Source organism: Hippoglossus hippoglossus, chromosome 13, assembly GCF_009819705.1.
Source record: "Hippoglossus hippoglossus isolate fHipHip1 chromosome 13, fHipHip1.pri, whole genome shotgun sequence".
Classification (NCBI taxonomy): domain Eukaryota; kingdom Metazoa; phylum Chordata; class Actinopteri; order Pleuronectiformes; family Pleuronectidae; genus Hippoglossus; species Hippoglossus hippoglossus.
Window position 1 is genome coordinate 26611175 of NC_047163.1, and position 18766 is coordinate 26629940.

The 18766-nt window shown below is 40.8% G+C and overlaps 1 protein-coding gene across 1 annotated transcript; it reads left to right on the forward strand.

The window, feature by feature from the left end:
- The first annotated feature begins 2513 nt into the window (after positions 1–2513).
- alp3 (alkaline phosphatase 3) lies at positions 2514–17689 on the forward strand. The gene is made up of 11 exons (XM_034604064.1): positions 2514–2616; positions 4788–4904; positions 5076–5191; positions 5718–5892; positions 10438–10610; positions 10717–10857; positions 11698–11767; positions 12449–12583; positions 14329–14520; positions 15761–15877; positions 17078–17689. Exons 1-11 carry the CDS (start codon positions 2547–2549, stop codon positions 17374–17376), a joined length of 1605 nt encoding a protein of 534 aa, XP_034459955.1. The 5' UTR covers positions 2514–2546; the 3' UTR covers positions 17377–17689.
- The last annotated feature ends 1077 nt before the right edge of the window (positions 17690–18766 follow it).

Consider the following 18766-nt stretch of genomic DNA (forward strand, 5'->3'; position numbering starts at 1 on the left):
CATTTATTCCCACAGGAAATTGCAATTTGCACACAAACACACTGCCATGTGTGTAATGACCTCACGCAGTATCATCACGAATCATATCTCCGTGGCAGATGGCAGCGGGTGTGTGCCACAGTCTGCCATCCTGCTGGCCGCAGAGATCCACACCAGTGAGGACGCAGAGTGTGGTCCCTTCACCAGCATCATTGACAACATGTCAGCCAGTTCCACTCACCACACAGTGGAGTACCACACCAACCCATTCAGCTGTCACACTCCACTTTCACAGAGCTCTCCAGCAGTCTGACGTTTGTGTGTGAGGGAGACAGAGACTGTTCAAGGTCACATTTATTTGTAAATCCCACGTTTTATTAAAGGTAACACTAAGTTCTTATTAGAGGTAAATGAATACAACACAAACATGGCCACTGCAATAGCCTTGATAAAAGCCTTTTGGGTTAAATATTGCTATTACTCCTAATCCAATAGAACCACATGTCATGTAACCACTAATCTGCTGTTTTCTTTTTCTCATTTATGATCATTTATACTTGTACTTTTTTCATTGGCTGTGTTCAGAAACAGAAGTTATGTTTTTGTGTGGTTTGTGGTTCTTTTAGGGGCTGGTGACTATTAGTCCAAAATGTATTTCTATGTAGCATTTTGGTTAATCTCAATTTGTAAACTTAATTTTTTTTAATGTGCAGGGATAAGAAACGATATGATAAGATAACATAACATAACATAACATAACATAACATAACATAACATAACATTGAAAAAGACAAGATAAGATAACATAAGAAAAGATAAACATACTTACATGAAAGATATTTTAAACACATCTGCTAAAAAGTTTCATAGTGAGATTGTTAGCGAGCTGATGTTAGCATTTAGCTCAATCCACGAGAAGTACAAAGTACAGCCTCAAAGCTGCTAGCGTCTTGTTAACCCTTAAATTGGACGGATGTGGCCAAATATTCCTTAATGCAGCAGTTTGTATTAATGTGTTTTATCAATGATATTGTATGGACATTTAGTCCCAATATATATTTTTAATAACGTAAATTTTGTCTTGTGAAAGTCTTGTATACATGTTACCATAAGAATTGTTAAGGAAATTAACACCAAGTGTGTAAGGTTATCCACTGTTTGCTGTCTAGTTCACACCTGAGCTAACATTAGCATATACAACTCAAATTCTACTTATGAATGATTAGATTTTCCTCTTGGCCTCAGAACATCATGGATCTTGCTCACTTCAAACAAATGTTAGGATACTGTAAGACAAGTTTGACAGTTGTTGAATAAATAAATAGCTTCAAGGAATAGCACAGAGCTGAGGGTTTCATTATTGAATTAAAAGATGAGTATGGTCCTGCCTGTTGTGGCTTCTAATGCTACTCTGTCTTTGTGGAAGACTTGTGGCTGTAACACATCAGCAATTATAATTTAATAAAATATGACGCTACAAAGAGGTTGACTGCTTTCATGGTGGGCCACTTTTTTTGTTAAACTTTGATATCTGATTCATGTTGTGGAGGATGACATCCCTGTCCCCAAACATAAGCGTACTTATATATTTATTCCTTTTAGTGGCTGTATTTGCTTCCATATATGGTGAAAATAAGGGCTACGCTATAATTCTCTTTCATCCCCAGCAAATTCATGGTGTTTAACCTCATTTACATATTTCATGCATATGAATTACCACAGTCCTCGTCATCTATGGCCTGTCCACATTTGCAAGGCTAATCACTCAACTCATTGGGAACATTAGGTGATCAAATTAGCTCTAATAAATGTCCCATTGATGGCGTGACGCATGGTAGCTGTTGAATAACCAGTAAAACACGTCAGTTGCCATGTTACGTTCTCTCCACTCTCTGACAGTGATGGGGACATTTAGGACGAGCAATCAAACAAAAACGTGACTGCTGATGCAAACGTTCTTCTCTGGCTCGTGTGCTCATTGGGAAATAGACGGCTGTGTGTGTTTGTGCCATTCAGCTCAGTCCCGGTGGACTCTGTCTTTGTCGCTTACATAACGCTATCTCCCACTGCATTATCTGACAGATACAGCCCGATTATGATTAGAAATCACAAAAACACACTCACTCTTTCCATTTGGTACGTTCACTGCCTTTTTTAACTCTCTCGCTCAGTGTCATAAATAATGCTCTAAATAAACACTATCATGAAATGCTATCTGTAAAGCTTTAACTCCGTTAATAATTAATTTCTCAGATTTAAAATTATTTGTCAAATACCACTTATTGGATGAAGTGGACAAATCTCAGCTCTATTTACTCTTCTAGTTATTTAGCTACCCTTGTATTTTGATATCCCTTTTCGACCTATTTTCAGATCTAACCCAAACACGAGACAAGTTTTTTCAGTCACTGGTCATAAATTTGCCAAAGGCCTATAGGACCATTATGCATTTATGACATGCCATTAAAATGAATGGCAGCTGGTGTGATTGGAGACGAGCATTGCTTCAGTCGAGGAGCTGATTGTTAGGAAAGACAGAGGAGCTCATCTCCAGCCCGAACTTGGCCATGAAGTCGACAAAAGGGGCCATTTTGGCTCTTTTTCTGCTGGTGGCATTCGCATCATCCTGGGCCAAAGGTAAGGGGGAAAAAGAGAGAAGCTAACTTTTTTGTGTTAAATGTATACTTTCATCTTTATTGAGTTATTTTTCTTTAGCTCCTTGTTTTGGGCAATTCTTGTGAGGTTCCATCTTCTACTTTCTTCAGGAAACTTAAGGGAAACCAAAAAAGTTCTGCTCATTCAGCATTTATGCTTCTATCCAGAAGCTATTTATGTATATATTTATTTCTCTTAATCCTTAATAGCTTAAACTCACTGAAACTGCAGCTGCTCTCACTCAGTACTTGTCAACTTACATTTGAACTGATTATTCACAACTTTCAGATCTTACATCTGCTGACAGTGAGCCACCTCTTCTGGCTTCAACTTGCACGTCAACAAACAGTTTAGCTGCTTTCATCTTTTATTTTGCACATGACATTTCAACTGATTTCAGTGGTTACACAGCAGCATCCATTTCTGCTGCATTGACTTATTTCTCGTCAAGTGACTACACTGGACTGTAAACCTCTGATGCCCGCCTCTGAAAAGCTGGTTCAGCTTTACTTCTTCATACCCGATGTTGTCATTTGTACACTTCCAGTGCTAACACCTCAACACTTCAATATCAACAACATATTCAATCTCATTTAATCATCCTGTACTTGTTTCTCTTGCTTTCACACAATCCAGCACATTTGGGTTTCACATTGGCCTGATAATGTTGATATTGATGTATGGTGCTCACCTTCTTTTCTATTCTTCTATGACCTGTTTTAAAACTTGATCCTTCCATCTCTTTGTGCTTTGTCTTTCGCCCTCATTTCTTTGTCTCCTACTCTTCACATTGATCCTCAGCTTCCACCTTCCTTTACATCCTTTGTACTCATTTACTCATTTTTTCTTCACTTCCCTACCCACTTGTTTTGTGAGGGGCTTCAAAACTTTTAAGCAGACTCAGTACTCGCAGAGTTGTGTAACTAGCTGCTGTCAGCACTTACCGCTTGTTAGTAGAGCACTGTATTAAAATATACAACTACACTGTAGTAGATAAGGAAGCATGTGTATACGACAGGTGCTGATACAAACAAATATGATAATAAATACACTCTGGTCCCTGAGGCCTGAACAAAGGGCGCTCTGCAAGGTTATTAGTTCTACTCACACTGATGTCTGTGTGATATATAGATCTCTTTGATTCTCTGAATTTGTCACGTTCTTGCTTTAAAGGTTCAGTGTGTAGAATTTAGTGACATCTAGTTGTGAAGTTGCATGTTGCAGCTGAATACCCCTCACCTCATCCTCTTCTTCCAAACATGAAAGAGAACCTGTAGTAGCCTTCATTTGTCATAAAAACTCAAAAGGTGTTAAGTTTGTCCAGTTTGGGCTACTGTAAAAAACCCGCTCCTGATGCAAATATAAAGTACTTAGATATAAAGGCTCATTCTGTTTCTGCCAATAGATCCCTTTCACATAAATCTTACACACTGGACCTTTAAGTTTCTTGGAAGCCAAATGTTTCATATGTGGTGAGATACCTCATGTGATTCTGAAAATGATAAATGGTTTGTATTTATATAGAACGTTTCTAGTCTTGATGACCACTCAAAGCGCTTCACAGTACAGTTTTTCCATTAACCCATTCACACACACATTCATACAGAGCATCCATGTGCAGCACTTTCTCTATCAAACAGTACAGCCGAGCAATTTTGGGCTCAGTATCTTGCCCAAGGACACTTTAGCACACAGAATAGGGGAGATGGGGATCAAACCACCAACCTTAAAACTGTTATGTCTTCACCCCTGGCCATTTGTTTGTTGGTTTGTTGGTTTGTTAGTTTGCAGGGTTACACAAAAACGACTCAACAGATTACCAAGAAGCTTGGTTGAAGGGTGGGTCTGGGAATTTATTCTCTGTTTCTTTAAAATACGAGATAGGGTCTTTTTCAACATTTTGAACAAGGAATAATTCATGGATCTTGATGAGAAAAACCAGGCACACTTAGGGAACTGATATCTATGACTGTGTGAAACTGCGGTGCTTTACTGAGTGCCATTCCAGTTGCTCAGGCAAATCCTCCCTCGAAATTAGGTTTGACTATTTTGACTTTTAAAATAACAACATATGAACACAATTCATAGCGATACAACCAATAGATTTTACATTTTTGGACTCACACCAGTGGGCTTTGTGTATTTGCCTATAGTTGAAGAGGAGAATCCAGAGTTCTGGAGGTCACAGGCACGGAAGACGTTGCAGTCAGCTTTGGACAGGAAGCTCAACACCAACGTTGCTAGAAACATCCTGCTCTACCTCGGAGATGGTAAGTTACACAACACGGTCATCCTCACAATATTAACACCAGACAGCCTGGCTTGGCTGAAAAGGTAAGACAATCAGAATCAGGAATTGCCTGACCCTCTTTTTTGAGGTAATTTTGCCACCTGTCCCCACTGCTTCCTTTCCCTTGTTAATTTATGCATCTGTGCATCAGGGATGGGAATCACAACTTACACAGCGGCTCGTATCCTCAAGGGACAGCTGCAGAACCAGACAGGAGAGGAGACTGTGATGACCATGGACACCTTCCCCAGCGTGGGATTGGCTAAAGTACACACACACACACACACACACACACACACACACACACACACACACACACACACACACACACACACACACACACACACACACACACACACACACACACACACACACACACACACGAAGAATGAATGGACACAGGACCAGGTACTTGTACACAATGTACTGTACTGTACAAGTACAAGTGGTTTCATATCCATTCATTAATATAATCAAAGACATTAACCTACAGCATGTTTGCAGAAGTCACCCATGGGTGCACTCACAGACTTGTCATATGTAAGCAGATATTTAAAAGATTAATTTGCAGTTCATTATTATTGTTCCATTTACTTGATAGATTACAGTGCTTTACGCCTTGCTCATTTCTTATTATATTCTCTCTTAATTCTTTTCTCTTATGATTTTTTGGAGGAGGAGCTACTTTCCACACTGAGAACATTAATGTTTAAGTGTATTTTGTCCAACAGTACTCAACTCATACTTGTGTATCTGTGTGTGTGTGTGCGCGTGCGTGTGTGTGTGTGTGCAGACCTATAGTGTGGACTTCCAGATTCCAGACAGTGCAGCCACAGCCACAGCGTATCTGTGTGGAGTGAAAACCAACCTGAACACCTTAGGAGTGAATGCAGCAGCTCGCAACGGAGTCTGCAAGACTCAGAAGGGCAACGAGGTCACGTCCATTCTAAAGTGGGCCAAAGATGCAGGTAAGGATAACACAGGACAATATTACAAAGTGTTTAAACAAACAAATAAAAGAGTGTGCTAGAGTCAAAAGAGCAAGAAAGTGGAGAGCATGACTCATTCCCACAACTCTGATTTGAAATAGTGACGTTTGAGTCACAATGATAATCCTATAATATTGACAACCTTTGTTTCTTGTATAGTTTGTTAGGGATACTATTAAAGACGAGACCTGTTCAGACCGATGACAGATTTTCCATTAATGATTAATGTGGCATTAAACCATGAAGCTGTTACTAATCGTTATTTTACAAAGATTTAAATTTGGTGGTGCATCATTCTGAACTGCCCCAGTGTGATGTCACAGCCAAAGGAATATATGGCCTATAAAAAAAGACTTGTTTTTGAATCATGGAGCATTGGCCTGGCTCCAGACCGTCTAAATGCACATTGCTTTTTTTCTCCATTGATTCAAAAAGAACTTAAAAAACTCAGAGTCAGTCAGAGCTTTGTTGATGGGGATAAGAATGGGCTCATCATCATCCTGTGACACAGACAGAAACATGGATCAAAAGTGTGAGTGAGACCACATCCGCTACACAGGTTGTTGATCATCTTGCAGAAAAAAGCTCAACAGCATATTTATCAGACTGATGTTGAAAACTTCTCCTACAAACCTCTGCTAAACAGGGGATTGTATGAAGGATGTCTTCAAACAGTTCTGTGATCGAAGCAAATAACAAACAGGATTTTTGTGAGTCTTGAGGAGCAGGCCCAACTGTATCACATTTTACTTTTGGCTCCTGACAAAGAAAATCTCAATACAAAACCTGATTCTACAGCTGAGTGCTCTGCTGTGAGCTGCAGTCCCTCGTCACAGCGCTGGTACAGGGGCCACCAGGGAGCTGGAGTGACAGCAGCCTGCAGCTGCAGGTCACACTGCAGGATAACAGCGTGCACAGAAAGCCCACTCTTATCATGTTCCTCTATTATCAACGGTTGTGGATATCTCATAATACACACACATACACACAGTGCCATGGCCCTGACCCTAGCTCAGCTCCAGAGATTGACACCAGCTGTGTGTGTGTGTGTGTGTGTGTGTGTGTGTGTGTGTGTGTGTGTACTTATATATTTGTGAGGACCATTGAGCATAGAACTGAGGTGGGAACATTTTGGCCAGTCCTCACTTTCCCAACTGGCTGTTAAAAGATTAGAGTTAAAGGGATAGTGGGTGAAGTGTTTGAGTCCACAAAACAGTTTTTGGAGTTTCAGGGGTAAACAGTGTAGCTGATTAGTGACTTATCTTCAGACGTAATAAAAGAACAGAACAACACAACATGCCTCCATACTGCTCGTTTGGTGTCATCCAAGTGTCCGGAATACCAACCATTCGTACTCGACTCGAAACGAGGTCATTTACACCGTGTTTTAAGCTTAAAAGTCCAACAAGTGGCTAAGCTAGCGGATATTAGCATTTCCGACGGTCCCTGAATGGACCTCGTCGGAAGATATCAGAGGACATTTCGGTCCAGATCCACACCGATGTTCAGTGAGTGTCCTGATATCTGACAGACACACATTATGAAAAGTATCATCACACACTCCTCACAATCCTCATAGGTTATCTGAGCAGCCTGTGTCAATGATCACTGACAGACTGACTGACTGACTGACTGACAGATTGACGGACTGTCTGACTGATTGACAGACTGACTGACTGATTGACAGACTGACAGACTGACTGACTGACTGACTGACTGACAGAATGACTGACTGATTAACTGACAGACTGACTGACTGATTAACTGACAGACAGACAGACTGACTGACTGACTGACTGACTGATTGACTGACTGACTGACTGACTGACTGACAGATTGAATGATTGACAGACTGACTGACAGATTGACTGACTGACTGACTGACTGATTGACTGACTGACAGATTGACTGACTGACTGACTGACTGACTGACTGATTGACTGACTGACAGATTGACTGACTGACTGACTGACTGACAGAATGACTGACTGACTGACTGACTGACTGACTGACTGACAGAATGACTGACTGACAGAATGACTGACTGATTTGAGGGACAAAGTGGATGATTTTCTATTCAAAGTGAAAGTGTCTGGATTAACAACCTGCCAAATGTTCAGCAATGGAAAGTGACTTATATCTAACCTTAGTTTATCGGGTCTTCAGATTTGGGATATATACAGTAATTACTTTTAAAAGATGCATCGCTCTGAGTAAAGATCTCTCATCTTTCATCCAGCTGCTCTGTGCATTATTCATTATTATGATAATTCTGTCATGTTCTCATACAGGCGGAATGAGAGGAACCAGTTTACTGTAAATGCTGGTTTCACACTGAGGGCTAGTTCTATAATGTTCAAGGTTCAAGGTTACTTTATTTGTCTCCCTTGGGAGAAAATTGTATTGGATACAGGAAATTGCTGCCTCAACGCAAAACACACACAATAAAAACAGTGACCCCTTTAAAGTCTGGAGGAGAATAGGTCACAGCCTGTGTATTAAAATAGTCCTTGATTTGAAATAATGTGGTTTAAATCAGTTGATTTAGAAATGAAGGAGGCTGTCTCATACAGGCGGTGAGACTTTGAAAATGGCCTTGTCGGTATTGTGAATAACAACCTTAAGGTGTAATATTGTCAAACCAGGTTTAATGATCCAAATCATAAAGTCATTAGACACTTTCATTTATCTTAACTGTTTATTCTTGTTTGACCTTGACATTAATAACAAATTGCTGTTATAAATCAGCCATTCTACCAATAGTAATTTCCACCCAGTTTTGTACCATTGCCAACCCCCCAGTTCAGATACAGTCTAACTGTACTAAACTAAAGGAACTACACACAATATTTTTTACCATTTTAATTTGACTTAAAAATTGGGTTGGTAAGTTGTTTCTCAAACACCTTTTTATCTTATTGGTTGAAATCTTCTTCACTTCCTGATAACCATAAATAAATAAAGTCATCTGAGAAAAAAAGAAAAGGTGTCTGTGGCCTCGGAGGACTGTAATAAACACAACTAATCGTTTTATTTGGACCGAATCACTGGCTGGTGTGCAGAGACGAAAGTCCGAAGTTAGGGAGTGAGTCACGGAGAAGTCGGCTTCTAGCAGTTGTCAGTACACGTACATGTGGTTGGGGGAGTAGCTTTGACAAGAGGGCCGATGTGAGGGGGTGGGATGTATCAGTTGTGTATTTTCAATGTGTAGCCTGCTCTTTGTAGCTCTTCCAGGATCACCAACCCTTGCTTTAAATTATTAATTGATTATTTCACTGTTGCAGATAACTTTTATGTCAGTTCACTAATCGACTGATCAGCTAATCGTGGGTGCTGTTTTGCGTCGACCTGTGTACCTTCACAGTTGGGCTGTTTATTGGGTGTTTTATTGAGGGGTGGGTGGGTGGGTGTATCTCAGCTGGGGAAGTACACTTGGGAGTTTTTTCTTTATTAACTCTCAGTACTTGAACCATTCTTTTCTTTATCATTATGAGGTTTTTTGTTCACAGCCTATATATTTGACTTCACATGAACTTACTGCCTCTGATCTTCAGTTTGCCTCATGGAATATTAAATCATTTTCAGAGTTCAGAGTGAGGATCTCTCACTCCTGGTCAGGACCTGGTCGGGTTCTTCTTACGGCCTCTTTCACTTTCACACTTGGAAAATCATAAACATAGATCTGAGCCTTTTCAGCTTGTAAGTGTCGCTGCAGTGCATTTTGGCAGATATCTTATCATTCCACATGAATCCCATCAGTCATTATCACCATTTTTTAGGAATCTGGTTAATGTGTATTGGGACAAACAATGATATAACCCATCTTTTCTTTTAAAGACTCCTTTACTCATCACAAGCTGCTCTGCCTGGCCATGTTAACACTGGTGTGGATTTCAGTTGTGAACTCCCCCGAGAGCGGAAGAGATCTACAGAGAAACACACCTCCCACCCTCACACAGGAAAATAACAACTTCATTAAAGAATTGTTTGCAAGCAAGGCATGGGGAATAGATTTCGCTACGTCAAACAACAGCCTCCAAGCTGGCAACCTACACATGGAAGATAACAAAAGCAATAGCAAAGTTGACATGAGTCTTTGCTGGGTTTTTTTTTGTGTTTTCTTTGCAGGGAAGAAGCCATTTTGCTCGCCCTGCCATGTGCAAGATGATTGTGATTGGTTTAAAGAAGTAAAACCAAGCCAGGGAATTTTTTTCTCTTAAAGTAGAATGATTATCTGAGACTGCATCACTTTAAATGTGATATTTCCCCACAAATGTATTAAATGTAATCACCAGAGGGGGTCACTGTATCAGGGTAGGTCTACTGATAATCAGTTTTTGGAAAAGGACGCTTCATCTAATCAGTCAGATTCTTGGTAAAGAGATGCCTCTTAATCCTAAATGATGTATTCTGAATATTTACCCAGATGATTATATAACTGGTACATCATAGAGTTCATGTTTTGCACACTCAGACCCATTTAAAGCAGCTGCACATTAAACATGAAATAAATTTGTCTTGTAGGCAAGTCTGTTGGCATCGTCACAACCACACGCGTGCAACATGCCACCCCAGCCACCAGCTATGCCCACAGCGCCAGCAGGAAATGGTACAGCGACGCTGACATGCCTGAGGCCGCCAAGAGGGACGGCTGCACCGACATCGCCGCTCAGCTCCTCAATAACACAGACATCGATGTAAGAAGCTCTGCCCTCACATCCTTCTGATGGGAACTCCACTTGGTGTGAGGCGTGTTAAAGTGAACGTAAATATGTGTGTTTGTGTCTCTGATTGTGTTTCCAGGTGATCATTGGTGGCGGCAGAAAGTACATGACCCCCAGGGGCACCAAGGACCCAGAGTATCCCAAGGCTTTCTCCTCCAGGGGCAAGAGAAAAGATGGACGCAACCTCATCAATGAGTGGCAGAGCATGAAAACTGGGAAGGTAGCTCTGTTTATCCAGACACAGTTTCATAGCATCAGCTTCAGGGAGAAGTCTCAGACAAGTTCCAAAATTATAAAATAATGTAATGGAAGGTAGCAACGTGTAAAATCACATAACATTCAAAGGACATTTTTTTTATGTAAGCGGAAACTGCACTGGTTGTCAGTGTGTTAAAGTCGTTCAAACTTATTTTAAAGATGCACTCACTACAGAGCCTCTCAATGGGCCTGCAAGTCGGCTAGCAGCGAGTTAGCATGGAGAGCAGGCTGTGTGTAGCCCAGAGACTCTATCAGAAGTAAGATGTAGCAGCAGAGTTTCTGGGGACAGATGTACTGGTTTTAAAATCTATGTTTTGAGAGAGTTGGGCAATGCTGTAAATGATCTGGCTGGCCGGGAGTCGATGTGCAGACTTGCTGCTGAGGGCACCAAGGACCCAAGAGCACTGAGAACGAGCAGACTGATGATAAGTTTAAAGAATCCTAGAAAAGCAAGTACATTGCAGCAATCTGTACAGTGGCAGAAATGAGTAAATAACCTATTCTATATGTTACCATCCTTAATAAGCACAATTTCCACATTTAGTCTGAAATGCAGTACAATATCTGTGAGACCACCACCTGGTAAAGAGTGTAACACTCTTTAATTAAGTTGACAGTGATACTGTGTGGAGTTTAAAAAGCCTACACATTAATTTACATTCATAAAAACAGTCAGTTGAGAACAAGTTGGATGAATGTATAGCAGACTGTTACTTGAGCAGCTAAGAAAAACTCAAGTGCACAAGTGCTGTCTTCCTCCCACTCAGTGTGAAAGTGTGTATATCCTGTGTGTTTCATGCAGAAAGCCCACTATGTGTGGAATAGAACAGATTTTGATGCCGTCGACCCTGAAACCACAGACTACCTCATGGGTGAGTTTTCTCATATTCTCTTCTTTACAACAGAAAGGTATTGACTGTCCTTGGTTTACTCACAGTCTTGAATACACTACTCATGTTTTCCCTCAAACTGTACCTGACCTACATAATGTTTTCAAGGAGCAACAACATTCACACAAATTCATTCGCAAAATTACACAATTGAAGAAAAATGTAACTGTCCATCAATACTATTTTCTGCAAACAATCCCACAATAAAATGCAGTACATTTTAAATGAATTCTTTTATTACATATTATTTACATTAATGTCCATGTTAATGTCTGTGTCCTTCTTACAAATCTGTACGTCCAATATTCACAACTCTGCTTTTGGTCTCCACCAACTCCAGAGAAAAACCTCTGGTTCTATAGCAGCTAAATGCTCCAACATTTACATCAGCTGCTTGCCCACTGCATCTACTGTTGCTTTGCAGGAAGTGTTGGATGTATCATGTCAGGGAACTCAGTGACCTCATTGTGGTGTGTGATGGTGCGGAGGAGAAGTACTGTAGCTTCAATCATCATCCAGTTTCTGGACTGAGTGTGTGCTGAAAATAAGGATATTGGTGGGAGGATGGGACTCTCCTTTCTGCTGCACCTCCACTGTGGGCTGATAAAGTGGATATACTGTATTTTTGGTTCCTCTTTATTTGATCTTTCTCTCCCCCCTCAGCTCTGTTTGAACCTGGGGACCTGCGCTTCGAGGTGGAGAGGGACCCAAGCATGGACCCGTCCATTGTTGAGACCACAGAAAAGGCAATCCGCATCCTCCAGAAAAACCCAAATGGCTTCTTCCTGCTTGTGGAGGGTGAGGATAAGAGCTTCAACCACCTTCCACACACAACCATCAATGAATCTATCAAATAAACATTGGATAATAAACCCCCCTGGTATATAAAGTTTCGGCTAAAAGCTACAACATATTAAACTGTGATGGCTTTGCTAAAACATCAAGAAGTGTCTTATAAAATAGTGTCTTTATAGTCTCTACTGGGGTCGTTTGAGGCGATCCTCATGGTTTCTGCTGCACAGCAACAACCTCCAGAATACGTCAAGTTACCTACAGTAGAGCCACTGACTTGACATTGATTCTGCATGCAGCTCAATGAGTTTGCCGCAGTGTGTGTGTGGGTGTGTGTGTGTGTGTTTTAGTGGAGTGTGGTTGGCTGACGTGTTTAGTTCCACACGGCCACCTCGTGCATCTCCCCTTCGGTCTGAGGCAGATGCCTGGGGACTCTGTAATGTGACAGTGTCTTGACAATGACTTTAAAATAACAGGCTAGAGTATAAATAGAAGCAGGCATATGGTGCACCCAATCACTGACGGCTCACTGAGAACACAAGTTATTAACCACAGCTTACTTCGCTCTCCAGTGAAACGGATGAAGAGGACAGGTGCTGGAGGAATCTGCTAAAGTGAAAAAAGTTTATGTGAACAAGTACTCTGAAATTCAACTTGTGTGACCCCTTTCAAAATGTATGCCTATTCCAAGAGATATCTTTTAGAGTCGCTTCAATATGAAATAGGCTGCTTACTCACCTCTAACAATGTGAAGGAAATGCATTTTTAAATAGATCTCGAAAGGCCCTACATTGGATGTATACGCTATGCACCAGTTTTAAACTTGACTTAAACTTAAACTTAGAACTTATTATTATTCAAGGTAACAGGAGGTTTTTATTTTGGACGCCTTTTAATTGTATCATGAGTCCAGGTCAAGTCTGAAGTCACAAGTCAGATTACAGTCCCTGGTCATTTGTGACAAGTGAAAGTTAAGGCTTAAGTCAGTCAATAGGTCAAACCAGTTCCAAGTTTATTCTTAACATTCCAAATCTGTGAGGACACAGGTCTTCAGGAGCAAATTTCTTGTCACGTCTAAATAGTGTAAACAATTTCAAGCTGTTGATGAGATTTCTTTTGCATATTTTTATTTATAAAGCACAACTAAATGTGTCTTCATGGTGTGTGCTGATAAAAGGCCTGCTTGTCAATTTCCTTTTTCAACTTTCATTTGCGTATTTCACGCGGCCAAAAAATTTGACTGGGGTGTTTTTCCTTAAAACCTCAGCCCAAGTCTTCAAGCGTCAAAAACTCAATTTCACTGTAGCTAATTCCCAGTCAAGTGTAAAACCACTATCTTTGTGAATTCAGTCTGAACCAAGTCTCAGGTCCCAGTTCTACAGTTTCACTAAAGTGTGTTTACAGTATGATTTTTGAATGAGGGGCTGAATCACATTTTCTTTATATATGTTTTACTTCTAGATAACTGATCATCAGACACCAGGAGAGAGAGAGAGATTAGGATTGTATGTATAAGAATTTGACTTAAAATAAATACTCATCTCACTGAGTCTTTATTAATAAATAGGGAGAAATTAGAAAAATGAATCAGTCGTATCAGGTTTGATTAAACTTACAGTTATATTTTTCAAAACTCTTTTGAGGGAAATGATCATATAATTGTCCTCTCTGTCACATAAAGTACCAAACAGTATAAGAAGCCATAACTTCACCTGTCATCATCTTCAACCCTCTCCTCCCTCTGTGGTCAGGTGGGCGTATCGACCAGGCTCACCACGCTGGTCAGGCCTACATGGCCCTCCATGAGACGGTTGCCTTTGACTACGCTATTGCCAAGGGCCTCGAACTCACCAAAGAGCACGAAACTCTCACCTTAGTGATGGCTGACCACTCCCACCCAGTTACCTTCAATGGATACCCGTTTCGAGGACAAAGCATTCTGGGTAATTATAAACTGACTTTAGTCTCAATTTAGTTGTTAAATCTTTCCCCACATAGCATAAAATCTCCATTTATTCCTCTTTCTTTCCTCCATACCCAAGGGGGCATTTTGTGTGTGTGTGTGTGTGTGTGTGTGTGTGTGTGTGTGTGTGTGTGTGTGTGTGTGTGTGTGTGTGTGTGTGTGTGTGTGTGTGTGTTTGTGTGCTTTTGTGAGCATGCATTGGCAGCTTCCTCTCAGCTTCAGTGTGTCTCTTCCACAAGCAGCTTGACATTTCCTCTGCTTTCTCTCCCCTGCAATTACAGCCGGTGTAAACAAATACAGCCAGCAGCCTTTCTGTTCCTCGCCTCTCTATTTCAGTCCCTCGCTTTCTCCCCGCCCCTCCTCCTTCTACCTCCTTCTCTGCTTGGACAACCTCTTTAGGCACAGTTAATTTGGCCATATGATGGTAAAGATTACAAATCTCTACAACAAATGGGTTTTGTAGGAAAATTTCTATCCCGCCACTTTCACGGTTCAGAAGATTCTTTGAATGAGTAAGTGAGGCCGGTAAGTATGATTAAATTCTGCAGATTTCTGGGGCAGCACTCTATAAGGAACTCGTTTATCAGAAATACACATAAAGAGCATTTGGTGTTTAACAGTCAAATAAGCACATGGGTTTTAATAAAGGTATAAGTCAAATATTGACCTTTTCCCAGCAAACTTGTACGAAGTAGTTTTCCAAAAATGTCTCAGTATGAAAATGATCACATAAAAGATTCACCCATTCATCCCAAATACAGTATATCAGTATCTGCTTTCAGAGGCCATATTGATTATGCATTTGTGTTACCTCCTACAGTTTCCACTTTTCTGCTCTCTCTTTTCTGTCCTTATTTTACTCTCCTCCTCCTCTTCCTCCTCCTCCTCCTCCTCCTCCCAGTGGTGCAGCAGTGATTAATGTGCTTGTGAAACCCTGAGCTCTTCATCAGCGGGGAGACTCGTGAGGCTAATGGCTCATCTGAGGAGAAACACTGAGATACTCAACAAGCACTAGACCTCCTGCAGCCCCCTGGGGATCCAGAGGCCTGCCCTACGTGTGTGTGTGTGTGTGTGTGTGTGTGTGTGTGTGTGTGTGTGTGTGTGTGTGTGTGTGTGTGTGTGTGTGTGTGTGTGTGTGTTTAGCAAATAGAGGCAAAGAGAAGCAACAGTAAAAGTGATAACTCAAAGATAAGGTGTGATTGGCTTTGTGCATTCTCCAGGTAAATCCCCACTTTGGGCTAAAGACATGCTGCCTTATACCACACTGATGTACGGCAACGGACCTGGACACAAAATCACCAATGGCACGCGGCCTGATATTCGCAATGTCAACACCAGTAAGATGCACTCATTGTTTCTTCATTTTCCTCACAAGAATATCACAGAATTTAGTTATTCAAACCCCTTCGACCTGTTACAGAATTCTTTCAACAGTCACTAATTCATAATTCTGTTTTTAGAACCATAACACTGTCGAATTTTTACTCAGAACTACCTCCACTCTATCTTTCGCAGACATTTTTGTGATTTCATTTTCATGAATATTTTTATAAACCACAAAAGAAAATGACAGTTCAGTTAAGGTAACATCATAATTGGTTGTATATATGTAAATAAAGCTGCTTCAAGCCCCCCTCCAAATATTTTCCTGACATTATCTGGAGTTGCTGTATGTTAGAACTTACTGTGGAGTTTCTCCTGTCAGCCCCATAGTAGAAACCATGCACAATGCCCATATGAGCCCATGTGAGAATACAGCAGGAGTATCTCCGGAGGATTCACAGCGAGCCAGCATGTTGTTTCTAACACATGACAGATACAAAACTGATCGTAACAAAAACAATACAAACATCTGAGGATAAAAAGGAGGAGCCATGCATGTGGAAGGCGCTGAAAGACAACAAGAATCAAGAGCTTTTGACAATAAGGGCCAACACTGGTGGCGATGAACCCAAATGCCATCCATCACTCCTCTCCGGAGGTTTTCCTGTTGTTATTAGTCAGACCAGAAAAATCTCCTGCTGCGTTGTCCATATGTGAAAGGCAGACTCTGGATAATGTCTGGATCCTATTGTCTGGACATTCATGTCTGTAAAACCCGAAAAGTGTAATTTCCAGACTGTTCCTCTTGATCCTTACTTTGATTGCGCAATTTGATCTTGTTTTATCAGCATTAGCAGCTAATACTGGGTCATACTATTGTTCGAGCTGCATTACCTATTTTTTTCCACCTGGGAGCAGCACAACAAGCTGTAATTAAAACATTGCCATATCATCACCTTATAACGGTGTTATGGCTAATCAATGCCAAATCTGACTATTAACATATTAAGCAAACACAGAGCAACATTATGTGTTGGTTTGTGTGTGTTTTTGTGTTTTGAAGCATTGTTGATCAAAAATATTGATCATAGCTTTAAAGTCTGTTGAATTATGTGGCAAAGTTTGGATGTGATGTAAAAACACTCATTGTTATTTTTGTGTCCCTGGACAAACACAGCAAAAAAAGTGTGATGTGATTTTTCTGCGTCTTCCAGAAACTAAGGACTACGTCCAGCTGTCCGCGGTGCCCACAGAGTCAGCCACCCATAGTGGAGAGGATGTGGCAGTGCTTGCCCGTGGACCCATGGCCCACCTCTTCCAGGGCGTCCATGAGCAGAACTACATCGCTCACGCCATGGCCTACGCTGCCTGTGTGGGCGCTGACCTGAGGCACTGCCAGGGACAAACTGCTCACACCACCACCAATGATAATATCGGGAACAGGGCTCATGGTTCAGCGGCTCTGCTCAGTGTCCTCCTCAGTACGCTGCTGGCACATGCACTGCTGATGTAAGGTCCCTTTCTTGGTGAATCTCATTGATCTCACTCCACTGGCAATGATACAGGGGTCAGAGGTCAGGGCCATAAGGGAGCGGGCAGGGAATCAGACACTTGGCTCAAAGACACAGGACGTGTGTGTGCTACTGTGGGGAATTCAGCCAGGATTTTTTAAAGGTTGAAAAAAAATCATTATAATTAGACACAGACATCCATCTTCATCAATTGGAGAAGACTGTATGAATAATAACTTATTGAATGTGAATTTGTCTTGTTTGTACTTTCATCGGTTTGGAATCTTTGTGTTGTACCAATAGATCTCTGCTTGAATAGAGGGTCTGTCACTTTCTGAATATTAATATAAAACAATACATATGTCACATATTTCTTTAAATTTTGTAAAAATGCATTTTTAGCGAATCAAATTGTTTTTTAAAACTGTATGTTTAGTGTAAGAAGTGAAAGAAAGAAATTAATACATTTATTAAATTCTTCCATTTATCTGAAAAGTTCAGTGTTGTCAAATATGTTGATCCATAGTTTTCTTGGAGTGTGACGACTTTCAGCTCAAACAACAAACTGAGTGGTTTCCATTTTTTGAGTCTCACGATGAAACTTGAATGTTGCAGGATGCACTTTTAGCTGTATTCTTATCCCCAAGCAAATGTGAAGTAGGAATTCTGCATTTTGGTAAACACACAAACAAGTTTTCTTGCTGAGAGTAAGATGCGAAGACGAGTGTTAATACGAATAAACGACAAGGTGTTTGTGCTGCTTCTATCTCATGGTGACGGACGTTGCCTAGAATTATTTCCAGCCTGTCAATTTCCCCATATACCCACTACTTCTGTTTGTGTACAAATCAAAAAGCATAGGATATTCTTGAGAGAGCCGGACAGGTTTTTCTCTGTTTCCACTCTTTGAGATCTGAGTCCCCTGTAGCTCCATCTTTATATTTAGTGTAAACACATGAGAGTAGCGTCTGTCCATGTGACTCTGGGCATGTAAAGCCCATACTGAAAGCTTAAATATATAAAACCTCCAAAGCTATTCAATGATGTCATGTTTATATTTTTGATTGCAAACATGAACTTAGGATTTCAAACATAAAGCTCCCACATGCAGTCATTTGAAATAAAATTAGAAAAATATATAAAGCATACAATTCGATTCAAACTTGTGTTATAAGTTTATCGTCCAGCCTCTGCAGTGTTAACTGAGGTTCCATGTGACTGGGTTTGATGACTTGAACTATCCATTAGTAAAGATCACCTCTTTGTATCTTTGGCCGACAGATTGTGGTAATTATTTTGGACATCTGCTGGGGTTTGGAGTTCATGAAACTGATTTTGACTCTCCTTGTGCTCTGGCTCATTTCAGATGAGGGGTCTGCTCTCATCCTCTAC